General features: G+C 35.7%; 3 protein-coding genes across 4 annotated transcripts in view; 2 read left to right on the top strand and 1 right to left on the bottom strand.

Annotated features, from left to right (window-relative positions):
- The first annotated feature begins 1,207 nt into the window (after positions 1-1,207).
- ppa1a (inorganic pyrophosphatase 1a) lies at positions 1,208-3,874 on the top strand. Its single transcript, XM_041974296.1, has 10 exons — positions 1,208-1,313; positions 1,756-1,809; positions 1,924-2,043; positions 2,120-2,206; positions 2,284-2,410; positions 2,502-2,629; positions 2,813-2,898; positions 3,226-3,295; positions 3,623-3,662; positions 3,769-3,874. Exons 1-10 carry the CDS (start codon positions 1,293-1,295, stop codon positions 3,795-3,797), a joined length of 762 nt encoding a protein of 253 aa, XP_041830230.1. The 5' UTR covers positions 1,208-1,292; the 3' UTR covers positions 3,798-3,874.
- A 1,055-nt stretch (positions 3,875-4,929) lies between these two features.
- On the top strand, positions 4,930-11,715 carry sar1aa (secretion associated, Ras related GTPase 1Aa). Of its 2 annotated transcripts, none has more exons than XM_041974940.1 (7): positions 4,930-4,988; positions 6,450-6,522; positions 6,776-6,895; positions 7,448-7,513; positions 8,505-8,608; positions 8,702-8,833; positions 9,828-11,715. In XM_041974940.1, exons 2-7 carry the CDS (start codon positions 6,465-6,467, stop codon positions 9,942-9,944), a joined length of 597 nt encoding a protein of 198 aa, XP_041830874.1. In that variant the 5' UTR covers positions 4,930-4,988; positions 6,450-6,464; the 3' UTR covers positions 9,945-11,715. The 2 variants fall into 2 exon arrangements, with proteins under 2 accessions (XP_041830874.1, XP_041830876.1); XM_041974942.1 differs by having other exon boundaries at positions 4,931-5,001.
- A 3,205-nt stretch (positions 11,716-14,920) lies between these two features.
- LOC121632846 (testican-2-like) overlaps positions 14,921-17,727 on the bottom strand; it is a 38,505-nt gene continuing 35,698 nt past the window's right edge. The window contains exon 11 of the mRNA XM_041974596.1: positions 14,921-16,786. Within this exon, the coding sequence (XP_041830530.1) occupies positions 16,641-16,786 (146 nt within the window). The 3' untranslated portion in view covers positions 14,921-16,640. The remainder of the gene's footprint in view (positions 16,787-17,727) is intronic.

The following is a 17,727-nucleotide window of genomic DNA, read 5'->3' as shown; positions in this document are numbered from 1 at the left end:
TCAGTAGGTATTAGTATTATTAAATAATAATAGCATATGGTAAACATCTATTTAACACACTGGCCTAATTACACTTTGTTGGTGGGCTCTTGTTGCATTTTAATGAACTGCATTATTAACTTAATAAATAAAATTCATAAATATCTAATGAATACAGTGTAATGTCAGACAAAGTTAACATGACATGGCACAACAGTATCACCAGACAAGTACATTCTAGACATGCATAATTTACTTTTAGCCTGCAATTATGATGCAGAGAGTCAAGTAAAAACATTGCATTACACCATTAATTAAGGCGTTTCAATCAGAGCAATCTGACTTAGAATTTTAGGTACAAAACAACAAATACTGCTCAAAAAGCAAAGGCAACAGAAATAGACAAAGTCCCTTAAAATGCAACCTGTTCCAGATTTGTTAAGCAATTTTACACACACTGTTGCAGAAAATAGATCCATAAGTCTGTTATCAAACAGTTGCAGTGAAACTAAAGCAGCAAAAAGTCAATCTGGCCACCTAATCCTGCCTTGTTAATTGGTTTACAGCTTACACCAGTCGGCTCCATCTGCTTCTCTCTAAAAAGATTTCTCAAGAGTCACGGCTTACAGAGAGGAAGCTGGAAAATAAATCTGGTGTAAAGTAGCTAGAAACCACATATTAATGTTGCAGAAGGCATGAAGGTTCCATTGGAGAAGCTGTAATGAGGCAAAATTAGCTATTAGTTATTCATAACTCTGTTCCTTACAGAAGGCTGTGAGCTACACACACCAATATTAGATTTGATTTATAGTCAATAATTCTATGTGAACAAGCAGAGGTCAGCTGCTTTTCAGCTTTAACACCCTTCACGCAGGAGCGCTGTTCTTTCATGCAGGCAATTAAAGGTTAATTAATTAAAGGTCTCTAACCATCCGGTTAAGCGGTGCGCATGTTTACTCCTCTGCATTAGTGTCTACCTGTCAGTCAGTCTGGAGCTTCTTAGTCCTGCTGAATTCGTTCACAGACCACAGTGGAACAGATACAAACCAACATGAGCTTTACCATCGAGGAAAGGGGCAGGCCAAACACCCAAGAGTACAGGCTGTTTTTCAGTAAGCACAGCTTTTTCAGTGAACTACCTGGAATGTGACTTGTGTAATAATTGCTTATATAACTTATTGCTATCTCTGCACTGAGAGCTTTATAAAGAGTTCTCACTGTGATTTTTTTTCCCAAATAAGAGCTAAAAGTGTATTATTCCTTTCACAGAAAACTCGGAGGGCAGATATATCTCTCCCTTTCATGATGTACCCATGTATGCAAATGAAGCAGAGGTGAGTTACCTATGTGTCTGTTGTCTGTGAACTGGACATAACTGCAGCCTAATTTGTGCTACTCTCAGTTTCTAGATACATTGGTAGTAATGTTTCCTTGTACTGTGCTTTTGAATGTTTTCTCTGGTACAGCATAGCAAAAAAACTAATAATATTAAGATACACAAGTCCATAAGAGGCAATTGCATGTGATAAATAACATTGCCTTCCTCCTTTATGTTACAAGCTGTTGTGTTTGCAAGGGACTCTTTCCCTTAAATGGATGTCTGTAGAATGTAAATGAGCAAGTTTTGGATTTGAAAGGCACTGGTGCAAAACTTTAATCTTGTTTGAAAATTTGTAATAAATCTTATGTAAAATTCAACCATTTAAAAAAAAGCAGTTCAGGGAGATTCGTGCATGAAGATACAGAATCAAAGCGGATTTTCTTATCATTTTACAGAATATTTTTCATGCAATTGTGGAAGTTCCAAAATGGACAAATGCAAAGATCGAGGTACATTTTTTCTGAACATTTCATATCCCTTGCACTTTCCATTCAACAATCATTTCTGATTTTTGTTCATAATTTAATGACCAGTACATGTGTGCTTTGCCTTATATTTATTAGATTGCCACTAAGGAACCTCTAAACCCCTTGAAACAAGATGTGATGAAGGGAAACCTTCGTTATGTGGCCAATGTGTTTCCCCACAAAGGTTATATCTGGAATTATGGAGCTATCCCACAGGCAAGTCCTGCTCACGCTAAATATATTCAAAGAGTAGGAAACATGTTCAGTTGACTACATGCTCTATTTTTGACAGACGTGGGAAGACCCCAACCACAAGGACAGTGACACAGGATGCTGTGGAGACAATGATCCAATTGATATTTGTGACATAGGAAATAAGGTACTGACATGAACTGAAGAGACTCGTTCAAGTTCAGCTGACTGCAGCCTTTTCAGAAATGTGTCTGCTATTTTTAGGTGTGCTATCGGGGAGAAATAATCAAAGTGAAGGTGTTGGGAACTCTAGCTCTGATCGATGAGGGTGAAACAGACTGGAAGGTCATTGTGATCAATACTGAGGACCCAGAAGCTGTTGACTTTAACAGTAGGAGTAACCTAAAATAGATGTTTGTTTGTGCTACTAGAAAATATGCATGGTTGTCAAGAGTTTTTCCATCATGATTTTTTTTTTGCAGACATCGACGATGTGAGGCGACTTAAGCCTGGATATCTGGAGGCAACTGTTGACTGGTTTAAAAGATACAAAGTCCCAGATGGGAAACCAGAAAACCAGTTTGCTTTCAACGGAGAGTTCAAAGACAGGGTACACCTTTCATCTGTTTGTTCTGTTGTTTTTTGAGAATGGCAGCTGTATATCTTTAAGTGAGAAAAATGTTATACAGTTAAATGCTTTTTTCCTTTAAATCAGATACATGCCATGTTTTTTACTGATGCACAGTTACTTTGTTGGAGAAGACAAAAGTGTAAAATATGTTGTGATTTCCAGGACTTTGCCATAGAAACAGTGAAATGCACACATGATTTTTGGAAGGCGCTGATTTCACAGAAGAGCAATGCTGGAGAGTTAAACTGGTAAGGTTGATCTTCAGACTGAACTTGTGCTTCTGGATGCAAACAGGCAATGTGATAGTGTAAATGATAAAAAGAAATGATAATATTTCTTGCCATCATCTTCTCAAAACACTTATTAAGCAAATAAATCTGTAAAAAAGTTGCCATGTGTCTGTTGGGACATAGACACATGGCAACTGTTTTTTAAAATGACCTAAAAATGCCTTCACACAGTGGATAAAGAAGTAGTTATGTGATGTATGTTTTTTTAGGGTAAACAAGTGGCTTGTATGTGCAGAATATTGCTGTATTGTGATGTGGAATGTCTTTCTCTCTGTATTCAATCAGCATGAACACAACAGTGTCCAACAGTCCGTTCTGCTGCTCTGCTGGGGATGCAGAGACTGTGGTGAAGTCTGTAAGTTTATCTTAATTTCAAATTACAGTTTAAAGTTCTTTTATTATTCCTTCTGTAATCTGAATTGAAATGAAAGATAATAGCAGCACAAAAGGCCAAAGACTTAAAAGAGAGGTATATTAGTAAAGTAGCCTGAGAAAGAGAAATATGGAATGTGTTTTTTTCACTTTGTTGGCCGCATTTTAGATCAAACATGAGCAATAATTTAATTTGTTCTTCTTCATAAAGTGGAGGAAAACATCTTGAAGTTATTTAATACTGTTTAAGCTGAAAAGGAATTTGTTAAGTGAAAATATCAGAGTTTAATTATTTCATTGACTCTCACAGGCATGTGCCTTTGGACCTGAAGAGCCTATTCCAAGCTCTGGTAGGTGTTTGTTCACTTATTGGTTTTTCTGCAGCATCTTTATGTCGTCAGTCAAGAGAAATCCCATTTTATGTGCTAATGTGATTTCTTTGGTTTTTATTGTCAGCTGACAAATGGTTCTACTATGAGAAGTAAAAATGTTCACCAAGATGAAGAAACTAAAGAAGAGAATTCTTCCTTCATCTTCCTCAGTACAAGAGAAATGCAGATTGGCTTTAAGAAAAGAGTGATCTTGCTTTTCATTGTCTCCTTCTGCATAAATCCAACGAGTACTGCAAGTACACTAATAAATCCCTATAAATCCCAGCACAGTGTGTGTTGTATTGATTTTATTACCACTTATCTATCCTGTCATGATCAGTGAAATATATGCCTGCCTACATATTATGGCTTTGATGCCTTCATTTGACAAGTCTGAGTTTAATATTGGAAAAGATCGTACAGACACACATTCCTTTATGGTCTTCCATCCAATAATTAATTTAGGCATTAAACAAATTACAAAATTACCTCTTGGCAATTTCAATAAATCATGAATGTAGTTTTCCTGATTGAAATACTGTAGCTTTGGATATGAAAGACTAATTATAAAAGAAAATAAACCCTAATGGGATGTGGCTGCAGGCATCAATTAAAAACTAAACTCCATTAAACACTGTATACTTTTGTGATGTCATCTGAAGCTGTAGGGTGCAGTTACAAATTGATTTTCTTGTGTAGCAAGTAGGATAAAACAGGATTGGGATCTCCAGTAAAATACTATCTGCTGTTACAACTGTACATTTAACTGTAATGTTAATGGGAAATGTTGGATGAGAGGGAAATTGAAATATATTTGGGGTCCCTGCTGGAACAAAAAAGGTCATATTAACAATAGGCTACTTGTAAGCGACACCAGCAGATGAGGACCTTCTATTTTTAAATAGCAAATTATGAAAAACTATTCAGTCTTAAGCAAGCATCAGACAAATTTGTTACTGAAAATATTTTATTTGCTTATTAAATATAGTGGAATAGAATTATAGGACTTGATTTATGTTATAATGTTTTTAATACCTAAAAATTCAAGATTGGTAGTTTGTCAGTGCAAGTCAAGCCTTTCATTAGTTTAACTTTTATTGATATGTCGTCTTAACTAAAACAGTCTCCTGGAACTTATCGGTTCTTGAGATGTGCCTCATTCAAGTCAGTCGTTTGATAGGGGGCGCTGTAGAACCATCTAACTGCATGTCATCTGCCCAGTCCTAACCCGCAAAGAAAAAAGAGGAACCCTGTGATTGACTGTTTCCAAGGAGACCACCGACACTATCGAGAACGGAGACATTGGTGGGTGCTGTTGGTGAGTAGGTTAAACTCGAAGAGTATCTTAAATGTAACAGTTTAGCATAAAAAATATACTGTTGGCCCCTCTTGATTATGAATACCTTTTATATTCAACTGATTGTTAAACGTTGACGTAGCCCACGTGACTGTCTATAGAAGGAACCAGAGGGTTAACGTCAGATTTAGCTAACATTGTACTGCTAACCAGCTAAAAAGCACAGTTTTCCTACGTTATGTCGCATTGAGTAGCTCAGAACTCACAAATAATGAATACATGTTTGATATGCGTATCTCATTAACCGTCGTTAGCATTTTATTTGGTTAGAAGTAATATTGCCGTTAGCCACAACCTACACGTGTGGGTGGAGGTGGAGTGTTATGTCACAGGTTGGTGATCACCTGTATGATGTCATGTTATAAGCTAAGAAACATCTCTAATGGCGGAATTCCTTAACTTGTTAAAACAAGGAGAAAACAGTTGGATTAAGCTAGGTTACGTGAACGATGGCACAGTTTCGTAGGACAGAAATATAACTCAACATTTACAATGCTGAAACTAGCTTAGCTAAATGGAAATAAGAGAATAACGAGCAGCTAACAGCTAAACACCTTGCTATAGTAACGAAACTTACCTAGTTGATCCCTTATTCATTTTTAGTTTTTAATCGCAAATTTAACAAATCATGATATTTCTGTAATTAAAAAAACAACAACATAATACCTGCTTAATCCGATTAAATATGTGTTTTGTGCAATATTATCTAAAACAGAAGATTAAACATTGGATAAAAAATCAGTCTCACTCCAGCCAGTTACAACTGTGCCATTAAAAACCAAATGTGCTCTGTTAATCCATACAGACCTAATGCCCTACATACAGTAGACTGACTTTTGCATTCTTTTATTCTTCAAACCTGATGCAGGGTGAAAGTCATTTCATTTTAAAGATGTTTGAATGATTACTTTTTGAAAATATGTGTGGAGCAGAGTCACAAATTTACTGACTATTAAAGTTAAAGACTGGACCTATCTGATAGTTTGGTCAGAGAAATAGAAATAAAAGATTTTAGTGGGCTGTTTTAAGTTTTCCAGAAAACTTTTTTTTTTTTTGACAATTGCTGGCAACTAACAGTGTAATTCTTTTAAAATGAGATTTTTGCATTTAATGTTCTAACTAAAAAAATCTCTGGAGATATAATCACAGAAATAAATACAGCGTTTATTAAGAAATATAAAAATTTTGTATGTCAGCTATGATAGTAATGACAAATCTGGTAGTTGGATCCAGTTTCTTGTAATGTTTTATTGCATTTTGTTGATTTCTGTTAACTGTGATTAACTGATTCTGTAGATAATCTAAATTCAGTTATAAGTCAGCACCTCATTTATGCATTGTCAAGGCAGACTCTGTTTTGTTTACTTATTGCAGTTTGTAGTAATGAACTGTCCTTATTCTTGTCACAGGCAGACACTGGCAAGATGTCATTTTTATTTGATTGGATCTACAGAGGGTTTAGTAGTGTTTTACAGTTCTTAGGTGAGTATCTTCTCATGTTGTATTTTTATTTAACAATGGCATAAAAAAAGAAGACTTTAGTCTGAAGCTTGATCTAAGGTACGCCATGTAGTACTCACCTCAAAAATCTCTGAAGGGCTTTATTGGATTGAATGGGAATGGGAAAAATCTGCAGCTCTGTGACTGCAGTAATATCTGTTCAAGCAGTAATGGAGTCAATTTTATAACAGTTTCATAATAGTTTTTTTTTTTTTACTTTTGGGACTCCTTCCAGGTCTGTACAAAAAGACAGGGAAGCTGGTTTTCCTGGGCTTGGACAATGCTGGTAAAACAACACTCCTACACATGCTGAAAGATGACCGACTTGGCCAGCATGTGCCAACACTGCATCCAAGTAAGAAGATGTTTAAGAAAGTAATGCATAAGTATTAAGTATTTCCTGGTGTTGGCTAAGATTTAGGGTATTGTACCAAAGTTGTCAATCACACATGCTGTATGTTAGTGTCTATTTAAAGAAAAGTTGCCAAGGTGGAGCTGTTAAAGAAGGTCACTATGTCAGCAAACTACTAAGATCCTGAAGAACTGGTGTAATGATGGAGAATTTTTAGATCAGCTACTTTGATTTATGGTAATGATTTGTCTGTGCAGCCTATTACATCTAGTGAGGCTGAATGATGTTTTTTTTATTATTGAAACTGAGCAATTGATAAGAGTTTTACAAAATGAATGGCATGTTTTCCCCGTGAGTTACTTTGAAACAACTGCTATCTACAGAATTGGTTTGATTTTATTATGGATTGTATACAGTGTCACTTATGTCTTTTATGAGATAATTGAAGTACTGTGATACTATTGTGACATTATTAATCCAGTTTTTCTTAAAATGATTCTCACTGTGTAGGGTAAGAAGTTTACGAAAATAAAAAGTTTATTTTGTCTCACAAAGCCTCTGAGGAACTGACAATTGGTGGCATGACATTTACCACATTTGATTTGGGCGGACACGTGCAAGGTGAGATTTGCCTCCATTCCAGAAAACAAAAATGAAAGAATATAGAATGAGGTATATCTCTTCTTCCTGCCAAAAGAAAGTTTTAGAAAGGTTTCAAATTCTGCATAAAATTAAAACTGTTTGTTGTCCTTGCGCCAACTCAGCACTACATGGATGCTTTTTACTTTGTCAGGCCATTTCATTCAGTCACTGATGAGAAGTGGAGCTATTTATTTTGTTTTGTTCATTTTGTGTTAAAGAGAAACAATTACTGGGTTCAGATGGAAACTTTTTTTCTTGATCATCAGTTCAATCAACTTCTGCTGTTGATCAAAAGCATAGAAAGACACTCAGAAGTGGCTTCCCCTGTAGAGAACAGACTTCTTTATAGCAATTTTTAAAAGAAGAAAGAAGAAGAAAAAACAGATTTATAGATGGTTGTAATTTTCAGTCCTTTCTTCTCCTCTCCACCTTGCATTAGCATTGTCTACAGATTCATCACAGTCTTACCAATCAAATTTGCTGCCACAAGGTGTCTCTGTAAGCCCTATTGTACTATTCCATTATTTTTAGGTGAAGGCTGCTCAGACAGAGCTCTGAGCCTGCTGGTTCACTACCATTTAGGTTGTGCTAGTAATGTTAAAGATGTGCATAAGAAAGGGAACATGAATCCTTTATATCGTTATACTTAAAGAGTAGACAGTGAATAACTCTTATTATTTTTTAGAATTTGAAGGTTATTAACGTAATTTCCTGACATAGTATCAACCAACTTAAATCTGATTGGAGGTCAAATTACTGTCTTAAAACGGAGATGATTGTTGTCTGTAAAGTAAATTGTATTCATTCAGATAGAACATATGATCTACCATAGCTCTAGATGAAATATTGTTAATGACTGTTGATGGAAGAAGTAAAGAGCAGATTAAATCTCACCAATGCATGATAAAACTGCTTTATTATAGACAGCAAGGACAGTTGATTGACTATTTCTTTCTTTTTTTGGTAATAGCTCGAAGAGTTTGGAAGAACTACCTGCCAGCTGTGAATGGAGTTGTCTTTCTTGTTGACTGTGCTGATCATGACAGACTCACAGAATCCAAGACTGAACTTGATGTAAGACTAAATGTAGCTTCTCCAAATTGTTTCCACTGCAAAACTGACTTTAGATTGATTAATGAAGATTCTGCTACTCTTGTACATTTTTAGGCTCTCCTTGGAGATGAGACCATAGTCAACGTACCAGTGTTGGTGTTGGGTAATAAAATTGATCGTCCAGAGGCCATCAGTGAAGGAGGACTGAGAGGTGCATTTGCTCTTGATGGTCAAGTCACCGGAAAGGTAAGCATGTCACAAAGACTGTCTTTTTAAATAGACAAAATGTGAGGGCACACAAACTGGTACATAAGGAGCACAGGGGTGATGGGGATCCGGCACCATGCCGGAATTCTGGCAATTGGTGATGGGAGAAAAAAAATGTGCGATACATGCGTGCAAGGTTAAAAAAAATCACAGACTGCTGAGCAGAGACCTATTGCCCTTAACCTTAGCCATAATTTAACTTTTATTATGTTATTGTATTTATTTTATATTATTTTGCTAGTGACACACATAATACAGCCAGATGGATCAGGCTCAGATATCTAGCGAGTGTCAAGATTAAACATGGGGATGTTTTCTTTAAATCATAGGTGGTGGTTAGGCAGGTTTATCTTTTAGGAGCCATGAATGTGGTAAAGGGGAAATTTATGAACAGGTTCTGAAATACAAATCAGAGCAGGACCCTTCTCTAACCAGGTGCTTGACAGGTAATAGAAAGGATTTATATGTAGGGACGAGTCTAGTAAAGTTTTGATGAGGGGGCCATGCAGGGGCGCTGACCAGGAAAAGGGTGGTACAAATAAGAATTACAACTTAAGTGGTCATCAGATGCTAAATTTGGAAAAACAAACAAACATGACAACTTGGAAAACTTAATTTTTGGATATTAAAATCATTACATGTGTGGACCATATTGTAGTCACATGGATGATTACTATTACCATCTTTTTTTTTTATTGTTTTACCATTACCACAAATCTGGCTCTGCCATAGAACAGACAAGAGGTTAGCAATTTAGAAAAAAATGCTTTTAATATAGAAATAGTCTATAATTCAACAGGATGTTATTGTGGAAAAAGGTGTAATATGTTCTGTACAATAATATTGTGCTGAAATTTCAGATCAATTATAGCTGTGTCCATGGGGGAACACTTTAAAAATGTTTAGGCTTAGGATTTTTTTTGCCATCACCCCTGGGAGCATCATCCTCATTCATCCTCATGTTTATCAACAGGGAAATGTCTCTCTGAAGGAGCTGAATGTTCGTCCCCTGGAGATCTTCATGTGCAGCGTGTTGAAGAGACAAGGCTATGGGGAAGGTTTCAGGTGGTTATCACAGTACATCGACTGACAAGCAGGAACCAAGTTTAATCGCAAGGATTTTAACTGACATGTTATCATGACACATGACAAAAACTGTCAACCAGCTGAAACTTCAAGAACGTTTCCTTTTTAATTGTTAAATTCCTCTATGCAAACTCTAAAAATGGTTACTGGTAACCTGTCTTAAATGGGTTATTAATGTGAGCCAGTTGCAAGGCATGTTAATTACCTAATTGCACAAGTAGTCAGACGTTTTGCGAGTGTGTAGATATGTATGCTTTAGTGTTGCATTATTTATTACTTTATAGATCAGCTGCTTGATTTGGAATCAAGTGATAAAACATGCAGAGTTTATGGGGTGTATTCTTTAATATTTGCTGGACTTTAAATTAAGATGGCTGATTTTAGTTTTTAAGGCAATAATGTTAAGGAACAAAGAAATAAGAAACAAAGAATAGAGATCAATTAAACTGATTTAATCTGATTATACACAGCCTCTGCCTTCAAGGGATAAAGCCAAATATGTATGCTAATGACTGGGAGGGATTAATAGGAAGATAGATTTGACTTCAAGAAGAAATCTTCCAAGCTGAACGCAAAGCCAAAATATTCTCGCACAATCCCTCGTTCAAATTTAAAAAAAGAAGAAAAGGCAAAGAAAGGCACTTGTGATAGAGTTAAATTGCACAACTTACTGATGAGAATACTAAAACTGTGTGGCTCACTGTCAGCATTTTAATCAAATTGGCCATCATTTCCAGTCAGTCTAACATTGAAACAGTCAGTGTAGCACTTGTATTTAAGGCAGCTAATTTAAAGCGTGTTATTTGAACTGAAATGTGTCCTCTCTCTGGGTTGTTCAATGTGGAATCCAAAGATGAAACATTCTTATAGATCTCACCTTCCTGTGACTTCCCTTATTTCATTTTTATCATGAAGGCAATAATTATAACGTCCTTAAAATGGCAGAAAGCAATAAAGTAGAATAGATAGCTGTACTGTAGCGGATACAACCAAACTCCACAGCATTTAAGCATCAAAGACATGTATGTGGGTATCTTATATAGAATATTTTAGTATTAATTAGTGCTGCATGAAACACAGTGTTACCTCTTGCTGCTTGTAGTAGGTTGTGGTTTATTTGATCTGAGTATGGGCTAAAGAGAAAGTAACTAAATTGGTTTTAAAGGCTAATAATTGATATTTAATGAGCTTTTTTTTGTACAGGAGGTTTAAGTGCTGCTAATGTACTCTTTGATTATCCGAAAAGATAGGAGAGTGCATTTCTAAACACAAACACACTAAGCTGTGAATTAATGTTCCTGTCTTTCTTTTTCACCTCTTTGGGGAGGGGTGCATGAAAAGATGCTTAGATGTTTACAATGACCTGTTTATATTTGTATGTTCGTGAGCTTGAAATAATAAGGAAGGAGCACGTGTGATCTTTGTACTGTTTCCTGCATCTTATATTAACAGGGTTGTATTATTCTCTGTATTGAAATATGAATAATTTGTATCAGAGATATCTAATATATGAAGATTTTATACAGGGAAGTGTTCATTGAAATATATTTTAGTCTGCATGTTTTTTTCTTTTCTTTAAACTGTGTTATATACCAGTTGCTTAACTGTAAACTATGTATAATACAGATGTAAATTCTTGTACATTAATTACCTGTGAGGTGGCAGAATAAAACATTGGAGTTATTTCTATCTGTATGTGAATAGAATTAATATTTTCATCAAGGATATGTACAAATGGATTGAACTACAATTCATTAATAAAAAAAAGTGTTGTCGATTTTCTTTTTAATTTTTCTCTAGTTTTAGTATCTAATTCAGCCAGGATTAGTGGAAAATTTACACACTTTAGATGTTCGATTTTTCTTAATATTGTGGACTTGCCGGTATATGAAATGTTGAGTCAACATCAGACCAGGCCAATTTTCTCTACCAGTTACAATACTGATGCTTGCTCATTCCACAATATTGAATCCCATTTTGATTCAGTGCACGGTCTTCGGAAGTTTTCAACCAGCTACCTTTCTGTAATCTTGGAGTGTTTCTGACTCAGACCTGTCATTATTTGCACAAGTAATTTAAGTGGAGCAGCCATGGTTTCCATCAGAGAGATGTTCTTTGTACTCTCAGGTTGTAGAAAAGCTTTTATGCTTATAGAGACTTCAACTGCCTGGCTTCTAATTCTCTTCTAGAGAAATTACCAAAGTAACTCCATTTTTGCTGCTTTTAGCTGGCTGGAATTATTATTTTCTACTGCTAGTTTTTTTTGTTGTTTTTTAAGCACTGCAAATGTAGGACTATAATTAGATTTGTCAGATTGGGAGGTTTAGTCTAGGCTACAAAAGTTAGTAAGCACATAATTCATTGCTAAATTTGTCTACTACAACCTATTTTGACAATGCAGTAAAGCACTTTGTGAATCACCTTTTTGGTGCAAAAATTACTTTAAAAAATGTGCCATAACTTGTATTCAGCCCCCCTGAGTCAATACTTTGTAGAACTATATTTTGGTGCTATTATAGCTGCAAGTCTGTTAGGGTATAGTTCCACCAGCTTGGCACATCTAGAGGGCCTATTCCCTAATCTGACTAAGCTTGAGCTTCTGAAGGACAATTTTCAAGTCTTTCCACAGGTTTTCAATCAGATTACGTCTGGACGAATATGCTTTGATCTAAACATACAGTCAGTGTATCTCTGGCTGTGTGTTTTGGATCATCGGAAGGGAAACCTCCACTCAAGTCTCAGTCTTTTGCAGCCATTAACAGGTTTTCTTTCACAATTGCTAAATTTAGCTTCATCCAACAATCTTTCTATCAACTACTAACCCCAGGAAGGATAGCTGCAGCCATGCTGTAGCTAATGGGGATCCTAAATAATAAACTAAACTAAAACTATGACCAATTTCCATGTCCCTGTTGAAGTAAACCATCCTCACAGCGTTACAGTACTGCCACCATCTTTCACAGTGAGGACGGTGTGTTCAGGGTGTACTGCAACACATAGTGCATTTAAGTCAAAAAGATTAACTTTCTCTTGCCTGAGCTTTGGATCTATGATATTGGAGAAGGCCAATCCAGGCAGACTGCATTCTAAATAATAATCACTAAACAAAAATAGTTCTTCTCTGAGTTTGATGTCTCCCATCTACCGTTAAACATTTTGTCTTAAAGTGCCAGCTCTAAAGCTGGAGGTGTTTCCTGCTTTACTGAGGGAGCTGATCATCTCACGCTCATAAGGTTTTTTTTATCTAGATTAAACATTATAAGATCACAGAAAGGATATGCATTGGTATGTAGATATAGGTCGACAATGCAGAGATATTCAAGAGCATGTCTTCCACTGTGTCTCCAAGTAATGCATCCTCACAGAGTTGTTGAGAGGAAGTCCTCAACATCGACCGTAGAATCACTCAATTCATTCTGCCTTTTGGGATCAATATCAACATGGCTGGAACAGCCCTTTATTAAATGGCTGCAGCAATCTTCATCGTCCAACTAAATGGCATCCCCCTAAACTGCAGCAACTTATTCACCCTTGGGTAAGTTAGACTCATAATTGACTTACTTTCTGTCCCATTTAGTATAAAAATTACAAAATCCTGTATGCATTGGCATTGTTTTAGCTTAAAATACATATGTTGACAGTCAAAAAATATACAGTGAAATCCTACTGGAGTCACTGATTTTAAATGGGGTTTACAATTGCCTGCTGCCCCCTGCTGAGTTTATACTGTACTTTTAAAAAGTTTCAACACAACTTCATGGTTCCTTCGCATCGTGACTGTGGCAGTCTCCTCTGTGGGAAAAGTAGGAATCCCAGCTACAGAAACATTCACCACTCTTCTCATTTTGACAGTCAGTGGGATTTCTGCAATGCTCTTTTTCCCTCTTGCTGGCAGTAACGGCTCATATGAGCGTAAACCATGGTCTTGCACATTTGATATCAAACAGCACAATGTGAAAAAGCAGATCTGTGATTTATATGTTTGACAGCGACTGCGATGCTGCTGTTAACGTCCTGGGAGACTACGTTGGCATGGCACTTGTAAAGCATCTTTTCACTGAAGAGCTGGCAAAAATGGATGATGTAGTACACATCAGTGACAGGTGAAATCCCTAATCTTTAGGTGCTTTTACTTTGTTTACACTATATATATATATATATATATACTTTTACTAAAGTACACACACAAGAGTTCAACAGTTACTTTCAGTCATGGGCTGGTTGCTAAAACTAAACCCTTATACTGATCTCTGATGATGTCTATCTATATTTGACATAAAGAAAATACATGTGTACTTATATCTATTGTCAAGACCACACTAGTTATTTAGATGTGTGTGTCAGGTGTAATTAATGGCGGGGCCGTTGCTGTTATACATTATTACTTGTTAGGACTGTTAAGTTATATTTTATGACAAATGCGAGCAAGGATTCTTTAATTATCAAAAATACTAACAAAATCCTTGACTTTACTTGTTGGAGAACAGAATGGCACTGTTGTTCTGGTAAGCTTTGGTCATGCAGACCAAATTTTTTGTCCCAACAAATCAGAATAGTTGCTTCAGATTTAGCTTTTTCCAAGCAGTGCATAAAGAAATTATGTTGTTGCTTATTTTTACACAAGCTGTGTTCTCCACTCAGTTAAAAAAAAAAAAAAAAATTCATATATACATATATATATATATATATATATATGTATATATGAATGCTTTATCATTCTTTTTGCCTTCATATGCTTTACCTATCAGTTATATACATTGATAAAATATGATTTTATTTTCATTTAATATATTTTTTTCTGACCACCTTTGTATGGAGAAGACAGTCAACTCGGTTTTAGCCTGAAATACACCTCAGTGTTGCTTTTTTTCTTTATTACATGGCCACCTAAAATGGAAACGGTGGGATTGGTTGCTTCTAGGTCATTTCTCTCCAAATGATCAATTTCACCCATTAACATGATATTATTTCAGAAAAAGCTTCAAGTTAACAATTTGGCTCCATTGCCTTTATTAGTAAAGTGCTCAGCATAGAAGTACATTCTTACTTACTAACATGCAATACTAAAAACAAACGCTTGGCCTACCAATAGCATGAATGAAGACACGGCAACAATATTTTTATAGAAAAAACAAGTACAGTGTGAATCCATGTAGAACTTCAAGTAATGCACATATTTTTTCTTTTCTTTTCTTTTTTTAAATAAACACAAAATACAGTTTTTCAAGTTGCAAACTCAAACAAAAACAGTTTGTGGCACATTCTTTACCATAATTTTAGAGTTAACATAGGACAATAGGACTACTATGGATGCAGTTTGGGTCCTTAAATTTGAAATTTAGGTCTCATACAGCGGTGTGTGTGTGTGTGTCTGTGTCTGTTTCATTCAGATCATTTAAAAACTGCAATGAGATGTGATGCACCCCAATCATAAAGGTAGCTTGAAACCATAGTAACCTTTAATTCTGCTTTTACACTGGTTCTATATACATAAATAGTTTTTAAAACATGTATCCACTGAAGTGCTTTAAAAGAACAGTTTGACAGTTTAGTAAATATGCAAATTTGACAATTTACATCACTACTTAATGTCTTTATTTTTACTTAAAGAAGCTTTTTATTAGGTCTCTTATTATTTGGTTCTTTGGCTGCTACCAGCTGTTCTGTGTCTGTTTATGGTTTGGCACTAAGCGCGTAACGCCTCCTGTTTCAGGTTTCTAACAAGACTGGATGGGGCAACAAGGCTAGCAACAATGAGCTGAAACGTTTGTGAATCATACGCAGCTAAATTTATCGTAGAGCAGCAACGCTGTAAAGGAGAGCGATAATCCGCTGTAGGTTTGTCAGCCTAGCTGACCCATATGTCACTTTGTTTTCAGGGATTTAAAAAATGAAACATAGGAGATTCAGCTAGTACAGTAACAAAAATCTTTGACTTTGTTCAAATAAAATGCCTGAAATTGTGTAGTTCTATGAAGCTTTGACAGTGTATGGAGTTTGGACCTCTGGAGAAACCGGAACATTGGCAACAGATCTTCTATGGAGGTGTGTCTTATAGATGCTCTGTTGGATGCGGATAATGAACCTTTTCCCTTCTTGGGACAAAGTAAAAAGTAACTGTTCCCCTTCTTGATCTTTAGGCAAATCTAAGCTGGCCATCTCCTCAATCTCACATCATTTTTACCCGAGACTGGTATTTATTATCTCATCTAACCCTCTTCAAGAAGACAAATAAGCTTATCTCCTAAATTGTCAAACTGTTTGTTTTACGTCTGATCTCTATTTATTCCAGTGGGACCGTGACTCTAATACTCAAGCAACTGTTTACACAATACAAAATTACTTGTAATCTCTATATGCATAGATGGCGTTAAGACAAGATAGGAATTTTGGTGGACTTTAGCTACCTATGGCACAAGAGTCAGTGGCTATCCCTCTTCAGGACAGAAATACACAAAGCTCTGTTGCTCAAAAAACAGAGAATAGAATGAAGCAATTACACTTATCTATGACAAAAGAAAAAAATAAAAACAAAAAACAGCTCATCGTCTCATCATTGGACCTTCTAAGCACCACAAATCTCACCAGGGCAATTCCATACGTCCCCAGTCAGATCCCACAAGCTTTTCCTTGTAGTTGAGAGCCATGCTTGGTAATTTTCAGGCCAGGTGCTGTGCTCTCCTTGAGATGTCAAACAGTTCTACCAGATGTACCCACCATCATCTGCCTCACCCTCCTCCTCCTCTTCCTCCTCTGCTTCCTCCCCGTTGTCCTCTGCCTCCTTTTCTTCTTCATCTTCCCATCCCACCCCACTCCCAAAATCTCCAGAATATCCGGCTACTTCATCTGGAAGAGAATAAATGGATGTTAGTATTCAATAAACAGAAAATTACGGTGGCACACATCCTTCTTTTAAACATAGAAATGTAAAATTATGAGGTAATCAGTGCCCAAAAGTAATAATAGGAAATCAAATCTGATAATGAAAACCATGCCAAAACCTTTTGGTTATAGTATGATAATAAAGTAGAACTAATAAGGTTTAAATCAGTTCAATATTTTGATAAAACTGGTCATAGGGTGAAATGAATGTGGTTTAACTCTAATATAAGGTTACTAATGTTATTTGTGAGTCTGACTTAAACATGGCACGATAGAAGGTAAAAGTGGTAATTACCATATTAAAATAATTTAAAAAACCTCATGTTTAGACATTCTTTTGTGTCAAGATAAAACTTTAGAAATGGCATGTTCTTACCCAGCGAGCGGTATGGTAATTTCTGTGTAATAACCATGAATCAGGGCTTTAAACATGCAAATTAACTGTAACTTTCAATTACCTTATTGTGTCTGTTGTCATTACCAGACAATAATCAAGATATGTTTACATTTATTTATTTATTTGTTATATATTTATTACAAGACTATTACATCTTATGAACAACTGATAAGTAAAGTTCAACCAAAAACTACCTATATAGAGCAAATGAATAATTTTATGCAACTACATAAAGCTAATTACAAGAGGCAAATTTTCAATTTTCATGATTTTTCACTTAGTAAAAAAACATAATGTGTATGTATGTTCACCAAACATGTCCAAAGAGATGTGTTGAATTTCAGGTCAATATTGGATTATACTGTTAAGCAACAACTTTCTAAAGTTTTTACTAAGCACTTTTTCTTGACTTTATTGGAAAGTACGAGGTCAAAGAGAATAAGCTTGTCAGGATTCAGGTAAAGATGACTACAGTGCAACAAAATACAGTTTCCAGTAAAATGTTGAA

This window comes from Melanotaenia boesemani, chromosome 21 (assembly GCF_017639745.1).
Source record: "Melanotaenia boesemani isolate fMelBoe1 chromosome 21, fMelBoe1.pri, whole genome shotgun sequence".
Lineage (NCBI taxonomy): Eukaryota > Metazoa > Chordata > Actinopteri > Atheriniformes > Melanotaeniidae > Melanotaenia > Melanotaenia boesemani.
Note: the sequence above shows the minus strand (reverse complement) of the source record. Positions and strands in the feature narration are given on the sequence as shown.